The 17,713-nt window shown below is 55.7% G+C and overlaps 2 protein-coding genes and 1 long non-coding RNA gene across 3 annotated transcripts in view; 2 read left to right on the top strand and 1 right to left on the bottom strand.

The window, feature by feature from the left end:
- Nucleotides 1–15,156, top strand: part of LOC135305562 (zinc finger protein 850-like) — a 243,967-nt gene extending 228,811 nt beyond the window's left edge. Inside the window, exons 7-8 of the mRNA XM_064429296.1 lie at nucleotides 11,984–12,607; nucleotides 14,678–15,156. Of these exons, the coding sequence (XP_064285366.1) occupies nucleotides 11,984–12,607; nucleotides 14,678–15,156 (1,103 nt within the window). The remainder of the gene's footprint in view (nucleotides 1–11,983; nucleotides 12,608–14,677) is intronic.
- Nucleotides 1,349–3,699, bottom strand: LOC135305652 (zinc finger protein 239-like). Its single transcript, XM_064429395.1, has 2 exons — nucleotides 3,490–3,699; nucleotides 1,349–3,382 (listed from the first exon to the last, which is right to left on the bottom strand). Exons 1-2 carry the CDS (start codon nucleotides 3,496–3,498, stop codon nucleotides 2,549–2,551), a joined length of 843 nt encoding a protein of 280 aa, XP_064285465.1. The 5' UTR covers nucleotides 3,499–3,699; the 3' UTR covers nucleotides 1,349–2,548.
- Nucleotides 10,646–11,893, top strand: LOC135305751 (uncharacterized). Its single transcript, XR_010366735.1, has 3 exons — nucleotides 10,646–10,877; nucleotides 11,532–11,591; nucleotides 11,744–11,893. It is a non-coding gene; the product is annotated as an uncharacterized LOC135305751 (long non-coding RNA).
- Nucleotides 15,157–17,713: the final 2,557 nt, after the last annotated feature.

Raw genomic sequence — 17,713 nt, 5'->3', positions numbered from 1 at the left:
TGCTCTGCTGGCCAGCAGCCACTGCAGGAGCTTGTGCTAGTGACATCGAACCTTTCAGATCTTCCTCAGGAAAGCTCAGGGCAGAACATGTCAAAAGAGCATTGCCGGGGCCATGCCTTTGACTGTGACTCTTTTCTCTGCTCTCCTTGCCCCTGCGCAGTAAATATTTTAGTAACCAGGTTTGCGGCTCCAAAAATTCTTGAAACAGTCACTTACACTGTAACAACACAATTTGGGATGTGTGATCTCACTTTAATTCATTGTGCAGAAAACTACAGGAGCACTGCTTCTGAGCTGTGTGTCTAACCTAAGTGACCTTGCCACCAAGAACTCAGAAAAATGGGAGAGATGGAATCAGTAGCACAAGGATCTGCATTGTGATTCTCCCACAGGCCTGAGGACACGGCCCACTTCCACTGGGCCATGGCTTTTTACCCTACATCAAAACCTCGTGCTTCAGATTGTGGTGGTGAGTAGCCCCGGCCTTGTCCGGCCACACGGTGACCTGAGAAACGCTTGTCAGGCCTGGGCCTTGCTGAGCAGCCCCTGGGCCCAGCTCCTCTTGAGCTTCCCAGAGACACCGAGCGCTGCCAGGCACTTGTGCTGTCTGACGAGCTCCTGGGGTGTCCTGTGAACTGCCTTGGAAACCGCTTTTCCTGCCTCAATGGCATGACATCCTCCTTCTCCCACTCTCAGAGCCAGGCTGCTGACCCACGGTGCGGCCACGATGAAGCGTTGATGGCTGAGGCCCCTCGCCTGTGGCCCATGAACAGCGCTCCCAAAGGAGGCCCTTGGGGCTCTCCTGGAGCCCAGAGGTGCCAGCAGCAACCTCCCTCTGAGTGGGGCCTCGCAGAGCCAGCGCGCTCTCAAGCTTGCTGCACTGGCAGCATGCCTGAGCAGCCATGGATCCTGGGCCAAGAGCCCACTCCTGGAGGCTCCAGTTTAACCACTGCTCAGCTCCAGTGCTGTTAAGCTTTTAGGCCGTATTCCTTTTGATCCTTGTCCTTTCTGTCCCTTTCTCAAACACACCTAAACACACACACACACACACCACACACACACACACACACACACACACACAATTCTCAGAATGTTTCTCATTTGATTGACTGAATTTTGTTCTTTGCTTTTTTCCCCATGTTGTTCCTTAACCAAGTAGTAAGTAATAATGTGAATGTTGCCAATGAATTTTCTTGAGCTGTTGCTTAATATTCTATCTGGCTTTTACTGAACCTTGCCTGGGAATTTTTAAGCAATCTCAGACACTTGTTCATACCAAGCCTTGGGAGCATGAGGTGCAGGATTGACACTGGAAAGCAAGAGAGTCATTCAAGAGGGATCAGTTTAACTGTCCATTTTATTACTCTTCTATTTATTTCACTCTTATAAGCCAAGCCAAGCTTTTCTTGGAGGCAGAATGTGTGTGGGAGGCACTACAATATTATCCCATAGCTCTGGACTGAATGGCACCCAGACTTGAGCTGCACAAGCTGGGGAAAAAATGTTACTGGCTTGAACTTCCTTCCTCTCCTCTCAACAACTGAAAACAAAATTATAAAACAATAAACTATAATTACAATGAAATAAATTATAATAAAAATGAAATATTTTTTCTTACGATACTCCAATGATTCAAGCCAAAACAACAATAACTATTACTATAATATTACCAATAAATATAAACAAAGTATATACTAAGAAATACCTTCTGAAAGTTTTAATGCAATAACTAATATACTTTAGATTAAAAATATCTAAAAAAACTATCATACAATCTAACACACCTTAGTAAAACAATTCATATTACAAACATACTAAACACAAAACCAAGCACCACTAGAATTTCTCCTACATTTTAACCAAACAATTAAACTTGAATAACACCCTTAAGTACTCTAAAACACTTCCAATTATTTTTTAAAATGTAATTGTAGGTGAGTGCTTTTATTTGGATATTGGTTTTTGGATTGTTTGGGGATTTTTACATGGGATTTTTACAGCAAATTTAATCAGCTGAGAAGGCGGCACTCTGCAAACAGAACTGACTGAAAAGGAATGGGACAGAAATCAGTAACTCTGAAAGTTTTATTTGCTGTCAAATACATCCCACCCAGCCAGCCCCACACAATCCCCGTCCCACCGCTCCCAATTGGGATCCCACTGCTCCCAATTCCCTTCCAACCCCATCTCATCCTGCCGGCTGTGGAATGGAGTGAGTTTGGCCTGGGATTGAGTTTTTTTGAGGAGGGAACAAGCAATTTGAGGAGGGATTGAGCCTTTAGGGGTTAAAATTCAGTTGTTTTCAGTGGGATTTGAGTGGTTTTGAGGTGACAGATCCATCCCTCTTGGCTTTTGAAGCGCAAAGAGAGGAAGAACAGAAAAAAATCAAGGCCAAACCAAAAGGAGAAGCAACCAGGTGTATTCCCAGCATGGATCACAGGGAATGTGGGTCACCAGGGCTGTGCCCAGCATGGGTCCTGCAGTGGGGGAGGGAGCTGGAGCAGCACACGAAGCTCTTCCTGCACTCGGGGCACTCGCAGGGCTTCCCTCACTGGTGCCTCCGTTGGTGTTGGGTCAATGTAGAGCTCCTGGAGAAGCTCTTCCCACACTGGGGACACTCGTAGGGCCTCTCCCCAGTGTGGATGCGCCGGTGGGTGACGAGGTTGGAGTTGCGCCTGAATCCCTTCCCGCAGTCGGGGCAGCAGAAGGGCCTCTCCTCTGTGTGACTCTGATAGTGCTGGAGGAGATCAGAGCTAATCCTAAACCCCTTCCCACACTCGGAACACTCGTAGGGCCTCTCCCCAGTGTGGATCTTCTGGTGCACGATCAGGTTGGCGCGATGTCCGAATCTCTTCCCACACTCCCCACACTCGTAGGGCCGTTCCCCAGTGTGGGTCCTCTGGTGCTGGATCAGGGTGGAGCTCTGCCTGAAGCTCTTCCCACATTCCTCACACTCGTGGGGCCTCTCCCCAGTGTGGATGAGCCGGTGCCTGACAAGATGGGCGTTCCGCCTGAAGCCCTGCCCGCAGTCAGGGCAGCGGAAGGGCCTCTCCTCTGTGTGCGTGCGCTGGTGCAGGAGGAGACTGGAGCTGGTCTGAAACCTCTTCCTGCACTGATCACACTCGTAGGGCCGTTCCCCAGTGTGGCTCCTCTGGTGCACAATCAGGCTGGAGCTCCTCGTGAAGCTCTTCCCACACTCCAAGCACTTGTGGGGCTTCTCCCCATCATGGAGCTGCTCATGGACCACCAGCTCCGAGCTCTGGCTCCATCTCCGGCCGCCTTCCCAGCCCAGGCTGGCTCTTTCCCCCTCAGATCCCCGTGATCTGCGTTTGCAGCCCCTCCTCGTGTGGCATCTCTGGGGCTTTTCCTCCCCGTTGGGGTCCTGCACCGTGGAGCCGCTCAAAATGGCCTCTGCCACGAGGTTCTGCTGTGCTGGGCTGGGACATGGAGCAGGAGAGAGGGGGAAAGGTGCACTGACTTCCTCCTCACCTGCCTCATTGTCCCAGGGCATCTTGCTCTTCCTCACAGCCTCCCTGGGGCTGGAAATGGGAAATCCTGGTTTGGGGAAAAGAAGGGATGAGCACGTTGAGTTTGAAGGTCCCTCTGCCCAAGTCCATCTCTACAAGTCACCAGCAACCAAGGCTGCAGAAAAACCTCCCAAACACCAAGATTCAGTGCTGAAAAACCCTCCCCAGGAGTTCCCCACCCCAGTCCCTCCCCTCTGGTGTTCAGGGGCTCCCCTGTCCCAGCTGCTGGGGCACGCTTGCATTGGGGGTCCCCCTTCTCCTCGGTGCCCGCCCTCCCCAGCCTGCTGGCAGTCCCAGCAATCCCAAAAGCTGCCCCCTCTTCGCTCCCCATTCAGGGGTGCCGGGGCTTTTCGGGCTCCCTTTTGGGCTCCCTTCTCCCCTCATGCTCTGCTCTGGGCTGCAGGGGCTCCAAGGAGTCCCCCCTGCCCCTCTCCAGCCTCTGCAGGCTCCCGCCCATGGCGGCGCTCCCCCCTCTCTGGGCTCCCCACTTTGGGCTCCTGGGGGACACAGGGCTCTGCTCCTCCACGCTGCCTCTGCCGCCACCGCCACCCCCCGATGTCCTCCCGAGGGGCCTTTTCCGCTCAGCCTTGCACTTCTTCATTCTCCAAACATCCCCCCAAAAAAATCCCAGTCCAGGGACCCCCCGGGATATCTGGGCCGAGCTCCCCCTCCCCGCTCACCTGCGCGATGGGGGCGATGATCCCACAGGTGGGGGCTGCGAATGCACGGAGGGCTCCACCGCGTGATTCCTGCTGCTCAGCCTTGATCTGCCTCTGTCCCTCCGCTTCCTCTTCCTGCCCCTTCTCCTATTCCATCCCCCCGCCTCCTCCTAATCCTTCTTCTCCATCACCACACCTCCTTCTCCTTCTGTGGCTGCTCTCTCTCCGCCTTCCCCCTCCTCTTCCATCTCCCCTCCCACCCTCCTCCCCCTCCCTAATCCCGCCTCCTCCTCCTCCTTCATCCCTACGGTTCCCTCGCTCCTCCTCCTCCCGCAGCAGCAGCGACGCCCTCGCTGCCCCGTTCCCGGAGCCCTCGCAGCCCGCGGCAGGAGTGGGGCTGGAGCCGGCACAGCTCGGCACGGGCAGCGCGGGGCTCTCGGCTGCTCCCGGCCGCTGCGGATCAGGGGGGAAGCCGGCCCGGGCAAAAGGAGAGGCAAACTGCGACAACTGGGGGCCCCACATCCAAACTGGGCCCTGCTGGGGAGCCTGCCTGGGCACTGCCAGCCCTTGGGGCTCCTCTCGGCACATCCGGGAGGGGGGAACGCACAGAGGGCTGCGGGATCCCAGCGCTGGCAGCACTGCCAGGGACTGGGCTCTGCTGGCATCATACTGGGATCATACTGGGAGTGACTGGGACTGTACTGGGTTTGTTCTGGGATCATACTGGAATCACACTTGGACTGTACTGGCTTTGTACTGATATCATTCTGGGATCATACTGGGAGGGAGCAGGAGCCTGCAGAGGCAATTGAGACCATGTTAGGGGCAAATGGGATCTACTGGGAGTGACTGGGATTATGCTGAGGGTGACTGGGAGCAGCTGGGAGCAACTGGGATCATGACAGGAGCAACTGGGAGTGGCTGGCTGCATGCTGGGAGTGACTGGAAACAACTGAGCTTCCACTGGGATCAACTGGGATCACGCTGGAGGTGACTGGGATCATCCTGGCAGTGAGGGCCACTGCACTGAGGCTGACTGGGAGTGCTTGGCAGCATATGGGATCATACTGGAGAATAATGGGAGGGACTGGGAACATGCTGGAGGGAACTGGGATACACTGGGAGATACTGGGAGTGACTGGAACAAAAGGGAGGGTGAAAGAGAGCCACTGGAACCATGTGGAGCACAACTGGTTCATACTGGCAGGGACTGGGAGCACACTGGGCTCATCTCTGGATCATACTGGGAGGGACTGGACTGATACTGGGAGAATCTGAGAGCGACTGGGAACACACCCTGCACATCATCCCCCATACTGGGCCTGACTGGGAGCAACTGGGATTATACTGGGACCACACTGGGAGGGCTGGCATGTGACTGGGATCCAACTGGAGCTTACTGGGATCATATTGGGATTGAAAGGGAGCGACTGGGATCACACTTTGGGCTACTGGGAGCACCTGAGAGAAACTGGGATCATGCTGCAAGCAAACTGGAGGAACTGGGCAGGACTGGATGCATGCTGGAGGCAGCTGGGATATTCTGGGCATGACTGGGGGATCACACTGGGAGAGCTGACACCTTCCTGGGGCCACTGGCAGCGCCTGGAAATGACTGCAGACATGCTGGGACAAGGTGGGAAATGTTGGGGGGTTTTGTGGATTTTGGGGGGTTTGGATTTTGGGGGTTTTATTGGCACTTTGGGGGGGGTCTTTTTCTGGGGGTGTTTGGGGGTTTATTGAATTTTTTTTTGTATTTTGGAAGGTTTTACTGGGATTTTCCTTTTTTGTGGGGAGTTCTCATAAATTCTGGGGGTTTTATTGGGATTTCTAGGAGATTTTGAGGCATTTTATTGGAATTGTGGGGGCTTTTAGTGGGATTTGGTTTTTTTCAGAATTTTCTTGGGATTTTTGGGGTTTTGTGGGTTTTTTTGGGTGTTGCCATGATTTCTTTGGGTGTTGGGGGGATTTTATGGGATTTTTATTATTTAGGGGACATTTTTGGCGTGATTTGCGAGGTTTCATCGGGATTTTGGGGGTTCTTGAGATTTCAAAAGATTTTGTGGGCTTTTATTGGGATTCTAGGGTGTTCTAATGGGATTTTGTGAGATTTATTTCAGATTTCATGAGTTTTATTGGGACTTTTGGGGCTTTTAAGGAGATCGTGATGCCTCTCAGCCCTTCCGCAAACCCTGGGACAACCCCAAAGGCCCCAGATGCCCAAATGCCACACAAATTCCACTAAAAATCCCAACTTCCTCAGCAAATTACAATAAGATCCTCCAAAACCCCAGAGAACCCCACAAAATCCCAGTGAATCCCACCCAAACTCAAAAACCCTCCCCAAAATCTCACTAAACCCCCTCAAAAATCAACCCCCCAAAACCCAAAACTCCCCAAATCCACAAAACCCCCAAAATCCCATAACCCCCCAAAACGCAATAATTCTCTCCAAAACCCCAATAATACCCCTCCATCAAATCCCTCCAAAGTTCTAAAAAAAGGCCTCCCAAAATCCCCAAAAACCCTCCCAAAAATGCCCCCCAAAATCCCCCCAGACTCACTGGGGCCGTCCTGGATCAGGGGCACCGGCCGGTGGAACAGGAGCCACCTCAGGGGCCCTCGGAGCTCTGTGGGGAGGGGGCACCATGGGAGACCCCCAGAAACGGGAGGGGGGGGGCTGGGAACCCCCTGGATCCCCAAATCTCCCCCGGGAACCCCAAATCCCCCTGAAAAGCCCCCAAGGTTGGCCCAGGACCACCCTGGAACCCCAAAGTCCCCCCAGCACCCCCAGGACCCCCCCTCGAGACCCCTCTCGGGACCCCTCCCCACCCCCAGATCCCCCCACAGTGCCCCAGGACCCCTCCCCAGACCCTCCCTGACACCTCACGATCCCCCAGCCAAGACCCCTCCCCAGACCCCGCCCCACACCCCGGAACCCTCCCCAAAGCCCCCCCAGACCCCCCGGACCCTCCCACGCCCCCCCGATCCCCTCTCAGCCCCTCCCGGCCCTGTCCCGGCCGCCTCAGGAGCTCCCGGAGCGCTCCGGCCGCTCCCAGCGCCGCCCCCGCTCTCTGCAGCGCCCGGCACCGGCACCGCCGCTGCGGCTCGCCTCTGATTGGCTGCAGCGGCACGGGGAGGCGGGCGCTGCTGAGGGGAGCCGCGCTCTCATTGGCTGGTTCGGGGCGGGGCGCGCCGCTATTGGCTGGAGAGCCCGTGCACGCGGCGGAGGCGGGAGATCAGAGGCGAGCGCGGCTGAGGAGGGCGCTGAGGGGAAACTGGGGGGGTTTGGGGCGGTCTGAGGAGAAATTGGGGATTTGGGGGAGATTGACGGGAAATAGGGGGGTGTGCGGCGGGTTTGGGGGGCGTGAGGGGCTCTGAGGGGGCTTTGGTGGGTCTGAGGGGGCTTTAGGGATCTTTGGGGGCAGCTTGAGAGGGTCTGGAGTGTTCTCAGGTGGGTTTAGGGGGATCTGAGGGGAATTGGGAGGGTCTGAGGGGATTTTGGGGGGTTGTGAGAGGAGCTGGGGGGATCTGGGAGGTTCTGAGGTGCATCTGGGGGGCTTTAGCAGAGTGTGAGGGGATTTCCCAGGGTTTGGGGGGGATTGAGGGGGCTGAGGGGGATTTGGGGCAGTCTGATGGATTTGAGGGGGGTCTCAGGTGGGTGTGGGGTCAATTTTGTGGGGAACTGGGGGGTCTGAGGCTCCCGGGAAGGTTTTGGGGGTCCAGAGTGATCCTGGGCCAACCTTGGGGGGGTTTGGGGGTCCCGGGGGAGATTTGGGGGTCCCGGGGGGTCCCAGGCCCCCCCTGAACCGGGGTCTGGGGGTTTCGGGGCGAGGGGGCACAACAGGGGTTCCACCCCCCCCTCCCGTTTCTGGGGGTCTCCCATGGTGCCCCCTCCCCACAGAGCTCCGAGGGCCCCTGAGGTGGCTCCTGTTCCACCGGCCGGTGCCCCTGACCCAGGACGGCCCCAGAGAGTCTGGGGGGATTTTGGGGGGCATTTTTGGGATTTGGGGCAAGTTTGATGCAATTTTTTGAGGGTTTTTGGGGATTATCTTGGGGCTTTCTTAAGGCTTTATTGGGTATTTGATGGAAGTGTAGGGGGAATGATAGAGGTTTTGGAGACAATTATTGGGTTTTGGGGGGTTATGGGGTTTTGGGGGTTTTGTGGATTTTGGGGAGTTTTGGATTTTGAGAGATTTTACTTGGGTTGGGGGGGGTTGATTTTTGAGGGGGGTTAGTGAAATTTTGGGGAGTTTTTTTGAGTTTTGGTGTGTTTCACTGGGATTTTGTGGGATTCTCTGGGGTTTTGGAGGATCTTATTGTAATTTCTTGAGAAATTTGGGATTTTTAGTGGAATTTGTGGGGGATTTGGGGGTCTGGGGCCTTTGGGATTGTCCCAGGGTTTGCGGAAGGGCTGAGAGGCATCAAAATCTCCTTAAAAGCCCCAAAGGTCCCAATAAAACTCATGAAATCTGAAATAAATCTCACAAAATCCCATTAGAATACCCTAGAATCCCAATAAAAGCCCACAAAATCTTTTGAAATCTCAAGAACCCACAAAATCCCGATGAAACCCTGCAAATCCCCACAAAAATGTCCCCTAAATAATAAATATCCCATAAAATCCCCCCCAACTCCCAAAGAAATCATGGCAACACACAAAAACCCCACAAAACCCAAAAAATCCCACAAAAATTCTGAAAAAAACAAATCCCCAATGAATCCCACTAAAAGCCCCCACAATTCCAATAAAATGCCTCAAAATCTCCTAGAAATCCCAATAAAACCTCCAGAATTTATGAGAATCCCAAAAAAACCCCAACAAAATCTCAGTAAAACCACCCAAAATGCAAAAAAAACTAAAAAAAAATTCAATAAACACCCAAACACCCCCAGAACAACACTCCCCCCCCCCCAGCACCAGTAAAACCCCCAAAATCCAAACCCCCCAAAATCCACAAAACCCCCCAACATTTCCCACCTTGTCCCAGCATGTCTGCAGTCATTTCCAGGCGCTGCCAGTGGCCCCAGGAAGGTGTCAGCTCTCCCAGTGTGATCCCCCCGTCATGCCCAGAATATCCCAGCTGCCTCCAGCATGCATCCAGTCCTGCCCAGTTCCTCCAGTTCACTTGCAGCATGATCCCAGTTTCTCTCAGGTGCTCCCAGTAGCCCAAAGTGTGATCCCAGTCGCTCCCTTTCGACCCCAATATGATCCCAGTAAGCTCCAGTTGGATCCCAGTCACATGCCAGCCCTCCCAGTGTGGCCCCAGTATAATCCCAGTTGCTCCCAGTCAGGCCATTATGGGGGATGATGTGCAGGGTGTGTTCCCAGTCGCTCTCAGATTCTCCCAGTATCAGTCCAGTCCCTCCCAGTATGATCCAGAGATGAGCCCAGTGTGCTCCCAGTCCCTGCCAGTATGAACCAGTTGTGCTCCACATGGTTCCAGTGGCTCTCTTTCACCCTGCCTTTTGTTCCAGTCACTCCCAGTATCTCCCAGTGTATCCCAGGTCCCTCCAGCATGTTCCCAGTCCCTCCCATTATTCCCCAGTATGATCCCATTTGCTGCCAAGCACTCCCAGTCAGCCTCAGTGCAGTGGCCCTCACTGCCAGTTTGATCCCAGTCACCTCCAGCGTGATCCCAGTTGATCCCAGTAGAAGCCCAGTTGTTTCCAGTCACTCCCAGCATGCAGCCAGCCACTCCCAGTTGCTCCTGTCATGATCCCAGTTGCTCCCAGCTGCTCCCAGTCACCCTCAGCATAATCCCAGTCACTCCCAGTAGATCCCATTTGCCCCTAACATGGTCTCAATTGCCTCTGCAGGCTCCTGCTCCCTCCCAGTATGATCCCAGAATGGTATCAGTACAAAGCCAGTACAGTCCAAGTGTGATGCCAGTATGATCCCAGAACAAACCCAGTACAGTCCCAGTCACTCCCAGTATGATCCCAGAATGGTATCAGTACAAAGCCAGTACAGTCCAAGTGTGATCCCAGTATGATCCCAGTACAAACCCAGTACAGTCCCAGTCACTCCCAGTATGATGCCAGTATGATGCCAGCAGAGCCCAGTCCCTGGCAGTGCTGCCAGCGCTGGGATCCCGCAGCCCTCTGTGCGTTCCCCCCTCCCGGCTGTGCCGAGAGGAGCCCCAGGGGCTGGCAGTGCCCAGGCAGGCTCCCCAGCAGGGCCCAGTTTGGATGGGGGGCCCCCAGTTGTCGCAGTTTGCCTCTCCTTTTGCCCGGGCCGGCTTCCCCCCTTCTCCGCAGCGGCCGGGAGCAGCCGAGAGCCGGGCGCTGCCCGTGCCGAGCTGTGCCGGCTCCAGCCCCGCTCCTGCCGCGGGCTGCGAGGGCTCCGGGAACGGGGCAGCGAGGGCGTCCCTGCTGCTGGGGGAGGAGGAGGAGGGAGGGAAGGGGAGGGATGAAGGAGGAGGAGGAAGCGGGATTAGAGAGGAGGAGAGTGGGAGGGGAGATGGAAGAGGAGGGGGAAGGCGGAGAGTGAGCAGCCACAGAAGGAGAAGGAGGTGTGGTGAGGGAGGAGAAGGATTAGGAGGAGGCAGGGGGATGGAATAGGAGAAGGGGCAGGAAGAGGAAGAGGAGGGACAGAGGCAGATCAAGGCTGAGCAGCAGGAAGCACGCGGTCGAGCCCTCCGTGCATTCGCAGCCCCCACCTGTGGGATCATCGCCCCCCATGGCGCAGGTGAGCGGGGAGGGGGAGCTCGGCCCAGATATCCCAGGGGGTCCCTGGGCTGGGATTTTTGGGGGGATGTTTGGAGAATGAAGAAGTGCAAGGCTGAGCGGAAAAGGCCCCTCGGGGGGACATCGGGGGGTGGTGGTGGCGGCAGAGGCAGCGTGGAGGAGCAGAGCCCTGTGTCCCCCAGGAGCCCAAAGTGGGGAGCCCAGAGAGGGGGGAGCGCCGCCATTGGCGGGAGCCTGCAGAGGCTGGAGAGGGGCAGGGGGGACTCCTTGGAGCCCCTGCAGCCCAGAGCAGAGCATGAGGGGAGAAGGGAGCCCAAAAGGGAGCCTGAAAAGACCCGGCACCCCTGAATGGGCAGAGTGAAGAGGGGGCAGCTTTTGGGATTGCTGGGACTGCCAGCAGGCTGGGGAGGGTGGCACCGAGGAGAAGGGGGACCTCCAATGCAAGCGTGACCCCAGCAGCAGGGACAGGGGGAACTCCCAAAGACCAGAGGGGAGGGAGCAGGGGTGGGGAACTCCTGGGGAGGGTTTTTCAGCACTGAATCTTGGTGTTTGGGATGTTTTTCTGGAGCCTAGGTCGCTGGTGACTTGTAGAGATGGACTTGGGCAGAGGGACATTCAAACTCAACGTGCTCATCCCTTGTTTTCCTCAAACCAGGATTTCCCATTGCCACTTCTTGTGAGGCTGTGAGGAAGATGTCCCTGGACACTGAGGCAGGTGAGGAGGTACTCAGTGCCCCTTTCCTCTCTCTCCTGCTCCATCTCCCAGCCCAGCACAGCCCCGGCTGCAGGGCAGCCTGGGGGAATCTCCTTGCCCTGGCCTGTGGCCCGGAGGCAAATTCCATCCTCTCCTTGTCCTTCCTCCCCCAGAGCAGGAGCTGAGCATGGAGAGCAGGGAGGACAAATCCCCGCGGCAGAACCTCGTGGCAGAGGCCGTTTTGAGCGGCTCCGCGGCGCAGGAACCCAACGGGGAGGAAAAGCCCCGGAGATGCCGCACGAGGAGGGGCTGCAAACGCAGATCACGGGGATCTGAGGGGGAAAGAGCCAGCCTGGGCCGGGAAGGCGGCCAGAGATGGAGCCAGAGCTCAGAGCTGGTGGTCCATGAGCAGCTCCATGATGGGGAGAAGCCCCACAAGTGCTTGGAGTGTGGGAAGAGCTTCAGGTGCAGCTCCAGCCTGATCAGGCTCCAGGTGATCCACACTGGGGAGAGGCCCTACGAGTGTGATCAGTGCAGGAAGAGGTTTCAGAGCAGCTCCAGTCTCCTCCTGCACCAGCGCACGCACACAGAGGAGAGGCCCTTCCACTGCCCCGACTGCGGGCAGGGCTTCAGGCAGAGCTCCCATCTTGTCCGGCACCGGCGCATCCACACTGGGGAGAGGCCCCATAAGTGTGAAGAATGTGGGAGGAGCTTCAGGGAGAGCTCCACCCTGATCCAGCACCAGAGGACCCACACTGGGGAACGGCCCTACAAGTGTGGGGAGTGTGGGAAGAGATTCGGACATCGCGCCAACCTCCTTGTCCACCAAAAGATCCACACTGGGGAGAGGCCCTACGAGTGTTCCGAGTGTGGGAAGGGGTTTAGGATTAGCTCTGATCTCCTCCAGCACTATCGGATTCACACAGAGGAGAGGCCCTTCTGCTGCCCCGACTGTGGGCAGGGATTCAAGCGCAACTCCAACCTCGTCACCCACCGGCGCATCCACACTGGGGAGAGGCCCTACGAGTGTCCCCAGTGTGGGAAGAGCTTCTCACAGCGCTCTCACTTGACCAGACACCAACGGAGGCACCAGTGAGGGAAGCCCTGCGAGTGCCCCGAGTGCAGGAAGAGCTTCGTGCACTGCTCCAGCTCCATCCCCCACTGCAGGACCCACGCTGGGCACAGCCCTGGTGACCCACATTTCCTGTGATCCATGGTGGGAACACATCTGGCTGCTCCTCCTTTTGGTTTGGCCTTAATGGTTTTTTTCTCTTCTCAATCTTTGCAGTCCAAAAGCCAAGTGGGATGGGTCTGTTACTTCAGAACAACTCAGCCCCACTGAAAACAACTCAATTGTTGAATGAAAGCTCAATAGCACCAGGGATTTGCTTCTTCCCACCTCAAAAAACTCAATCCCACAACAAAGTCACTCGACTCCAAGGCCACCAGGCTGACATGGGGTTAGAATGACACTGGGAGAAGTGGGATCCCAGTTTAGTGCGGAGGTACGGGGATTGCGTAGGGCTGGGTGTGTGAGATGTATTTGATAGCAAATAAAACTTTCAGACTTACTGCTTTCTTCCCGTCCATGCTCAGTCCCTTGCAGTTCTGTTTGCAGAGTGCCGCCTCCCAGAGTGTCCCCTCACAGTTGCCGCCCTTGGCCTGAGCCCGCCCCTTTCCCCTCACGGTTCCGTCCTTTCCTTGCCCCCTTTCCCCTCACAGTTCCGTCCTTTCCTTGCCCCCTTTCCCCTCACAGTTCCGTCCTTTCCTTGCCCCCTTTCCCCTCACAGTTCCGTCCTTTCCTTGCCCCCTTTCCCCTCACGGTTCCGTCCTTTCCTTGCCCCCTTTCCCCTCACGGTTCCGTCCTTTCCTTGCTCCCTTTCCCCTCACGGTTCCCGCCCTTTCCTTGCCCCCTTTCCCCTCACAGTTCCGTCCTTTCCTTGCCCCCTTTCCTCTCACAGTTCCGTCCTTTCCTTGCCCCCTTTCCCCTCACGGTTCCATCCTTTCCTTGCCCCCTTTCCCCTCACGGTTCCCGCCCTTTCCTTGCCCCCTTTCCCCTCACGGTTCCGCCCTTTCCTTGCCCCCTTTCCCCTCACGGTTCCCGCCCTTTCCTTGCCCCCTTTCCCCTCACAGTTCCGTCCTTTCCTTGCCCCCTTTCCCCTCATGGTTCCGCCCTTTCCTTGCCCATTTTCCCCTCATAGTTCAGCCTTCAGGAGAACCTTCAGGAACGGGAAAGGAGGAGGAGGAGGAGGAGGGAGGGAGGAAGAGGCCGAGCAGCAGCAGAAGAGGAGAGGGAGAATCTCGTGGCCCTGGCGGTCCCTGAAGCCGCGCAGCCCCAGGAGCATCGCCCTCCATCCCGCAGGTGCCCGGGGAGGGGGAGCACAGCCCGAATATCCCGGGGGTGCCTGGCTTTGGGGTTTTTTGGGGGGGATGTTTGCAGCTGGCAGGGCTCCAAAGCAGCCCAGAACAGAGAATGAAGGGAGAAGGGAGCCCAAAAGGGAGCCCAAAAAGCCCCGGCACCCCTGAATGGGCAGAGCGAAGAGGGGGCAGCTTTTGGGATTGCTGGGACTGCCAGCAGGCTGGGGAGGGCGGGCACCGAGGAGAAGGGGGACCCCCAATGCAAGTGTAACCCCAGCAGCTGTGACAGGGGGAACTCCAAAGAGCAGAGGGGAGGGACAAGGGACAGGGAGCTCTTGGTAGGATTTTTAGGGCTGAAACTTGGTGTTTGGGAGGTTTTTCTGGAGCCCAGATGGCCGGTGACTTCTCGAGGTGGGCTCGGGCAGATGGACCTTCAAATTCAACGTGCTCATCCCTTATTTTCCTCAAACCGTGATTTCTCATTGCCAAACCCTGGGAGGCTGTGAGGAAGAGCAAGATGCCCTGGGACAATGAGGCAGGTGAGGAGGAAGTCAGTGCCCCTTTCCCCCTCTCTCCTGCTCCATCTCCCAGCTCAGCACAGCAGAACCTCTTGGCAGAGGCCGTTTTGAGCGGCTCCACGGCACAGGAACCCAACGGGGAGGAAAAGCCCCGGAGATGCCACACGAGGAGGGGCTGCAAATGCAGATCACGGGGATCTGAGGAGGAAAGACCCACCCTGGGCCGGGAAGGCGGCCGGAGATGGAGCCAGAGCTCAGAGCTGGTGGTCCATGAGCAGCTCCATGATGGGGAGAAGCCCCACAAGTGCTTGGAGTGTGGGAAGAGCTTCAGGAGGAGCTCCAGCCTGATCAGGCTCCAGGTGATCCACAGTGGGGAACGGCCCTACGAGTGTGGGGAATGCGGGAAGAGCTTCAGACTTCTGATCTACCTGATCTACCACCAAAATATCCACTCTGGGGAGAGGCCCTACGAGTGTTCCGAGTGTGGGAAGGGGTTTTGGATCCGCTCCCATCTTTTCTGGCACTATCGGATTCACACAGAGGAGAGGCCCTTCTGCTGCCCCGACTGCAAGAAGGGATTCAGGCACAACTCCAACCTTGTCACCCACCGGCACATCCACACTGGGGAGAGGCCCTACGAGTGTCCCCAGTATGGGAAGAGCTCCTCCAGCAGCTCTAACTTGACCAGACACCAACGGAGGCACTGGTGAGGGAAGCCCTGTGAGTGCCCCGAGTGCGGGAAGAGCTTCGTGTGCTGCTCCAGCTCCATCCCCCACTGCAGGACCCACGCTGGGCACAGCCCTGGTGACCCACATTTCCTGTGATCCATGGTGGGAACATGTAGCCATGATATTTTAGTGAAAAAGCCTCTGCTGGGATTTTTCCTGTCCTGAGGAGCTGAGAGCCTCAGGAAAGAAATGTAAACAATAATTATCTGCTGCTGTGGAAGGCCACAGGTGCATCTTCCATTGGTCCATGTGGATTGTTTTCAATCAGTGAACAATCACAGCCACCTGTGCCAAGGCTGTGAGCAGTCACAGGATTTTTGTTATTCATTCCTATTCTATTCTTGTCTTTGTAGCCTTCTGATCTTCTTCTCTCTGTTCTTTTTAGTATAGTTGTAATGTCGTATTTTAGTATAATATATAACATAATAAATCAGCCTTCTGATGAAAATGGAGTCAAACCTTGTGTCCTCACACAAAGGGCAGCCTAAACAACAATTGGTGACCCCTGGACGTGTGAAATTGATGGCAACACCAGGAGTAACCACAGAGTCCAGCCTGGAGCTGAAGAAACGAGACCCTGAAGATGGGCAGAGTTCACAGCCAAGGCAAACAGGAGAACCTGTTGGACTTTCCTGGACATTGTGTCCAGAGACCGCAGAGCAGCAGAGCTGCACAGCTGGATCCACAAGGACACTGTCTAAAGGTACTGTTATTTTTTCCCTTCCTGAAGATCCTGCCATTCGCAGAAGGTGGGAGGAAAGTTGGAAAAACATACCTTCGGGAGCTCAGGTTCCGTTTACTGCGTCAGAGAAGAAAGTTATTAAATTCTGGCACAGATGGGGACACGAGAATGGAGTTAATAGTGTGTGGGAGAGACTGTGTTATGAGTTTTTCAGATGGGCAAAATTTCATAGATTTTTTACAAATGTCGTATACTCCCTTGATTTAGATCTTTGGGAGTTCATGGACGCTGCTTTTGAGTGGACAAAGGACCAGGGTGTTACTCTCCCAACAATGTATGGAGTGCACCTATGGCTCTTATTCTGTATTTTGGAAAAAAGGGAGGCTGCAGGGGACATCGTGGCTCGGTGGCGCGGTCGCGCTCCGTTTCCACCAGGTTCGCCATGAGAGGAGCCTCTCAAAGAAGACAAACCGCGGGTTCGCAGCCCCCCTGCATTGCCCACAGCTGAGCAAAAGTTTTTCTCCACTCCCTTGGAGCATGAGCAGGCAGAGCTGCCTTCCCCCCCGCTCTTTCTCTTGGGGGAGATGGGGAGCCGGCCCCGCCGCCCGTGCCGAGCCTGCTGCTCCCTGCCAACCCAATTGCAGTGAAAGAGCATGCCAAGAATGGTGCTGAGCCCACGGGACCGTCTCAAGAGCTGACACCAGCGCCCGTGCTGCCCGCACCACCCACCCCAGTTGTCCCGCTGCCTTCCAGAGCTCCGACCTTCGCATCAGACCCTGTGAACAGTCTGTCCCTCCATGGAGAGGGCACGGCCCGCCAGCTCACCGCAGGAGCTGTTCGGCTGGCTGTGTTCAAAATCAGTGTGGTTTCTGGGCCATTTCGCGTGTGGTCGGGGGCTTCTTCCTGGGGGTTGGGGTGCCTGCCTCCCCCCGAGTGCCCCAGCGGCGTGGGGGAGTTGGCTCCTGTGGTATCTGCCTCTGGTTCCCAGCCCAATGGGGATGGGGGTGGTGCCGAGGGGCAGAAAGCAGGAGCAGTGGCATTTGCATTGCAGGAGCAAGAGAAACAGAGCAAAGCAAGCATTGCTCGCTTGCTCTGGGGACAAGAAACCCTCAGATCTGGGATGACAATTCCTGAGAAAGCTTCTCTTCCCGAGCTGCCGGTGTGCACCGGTGCTGCCGGGGGGAGGAAGCATTTGGTCACTTCTGCTCTGAAGACACTGGCAGCATGGTCCTGCCAGGTTCTGAGCACACAGAGCCCGCCTCACGGGCTGGTTCTGGGCCGTTTGGCTCATTTCCCTGGGCCGGGGCCTCCGCCCCGTCCAGTGCTGGGTTTGGGGACTTTGCTTTCCCCACAGGGACCTGGGCCACCATTCTGTGAGCCAGGTCTGGGTTCTCTGGTCCGCCCACCAGGACCAGGGCCACCTAAAGGTCCTAGAGACCCTCTGCTGCTGCTCTTCTTCTTTTGGAAAAAAAAAAAAAATTATAAAGAAAAGTGGAAAGAGCTAGCAGCTCAAAAGCATTGAAAAGCCAAAAATAAGCCTCAGCCCAAGTGGTTCAGTAAAGGGCTGTGGCCAGGGCATTCCAGAATTTTTTCTCTGAATTGTTTCATGACTGTCAATGAATTGTTTGATAATTCTTGTTTTCTTTAGCAGTTCTTTCTTTCAGAATTCTGCAAGCCTGCTTCAGGACCAAAGGGGATTTCCAGAGATGTCAAAGAAGAGCATCTTCAGTCCATGCACTCTGTCCTGAAATTCAGCTGTTTGGACTTGAAACAATGAACTTTCTTTGCATGAGTTTTTGCATTGTCTTATTTTTTAAGATTGTTTTAGTGATATGATAGAATTTGATGTTTTACAGG

Source organism: Passer domesticus, chromosome 8 (genome assembly GCF_036417665.1).
Source record: "Passer domesticus isolate bPasDom1 chromosome 8, bPasDom1.hap1, whole genome shotgun sequence".
Classification (NCBI taxonomy): Eukaryota; Metazoa; Chordata; class Aves; order Passeriformes; family Passeridae; genus Passer; species Passer domesticus.
The sequence above is the reverse complement of the archived record's forward strand: the minus strand, read 5'-3'. Positions and strand labels throughout refer to the sequence as shown.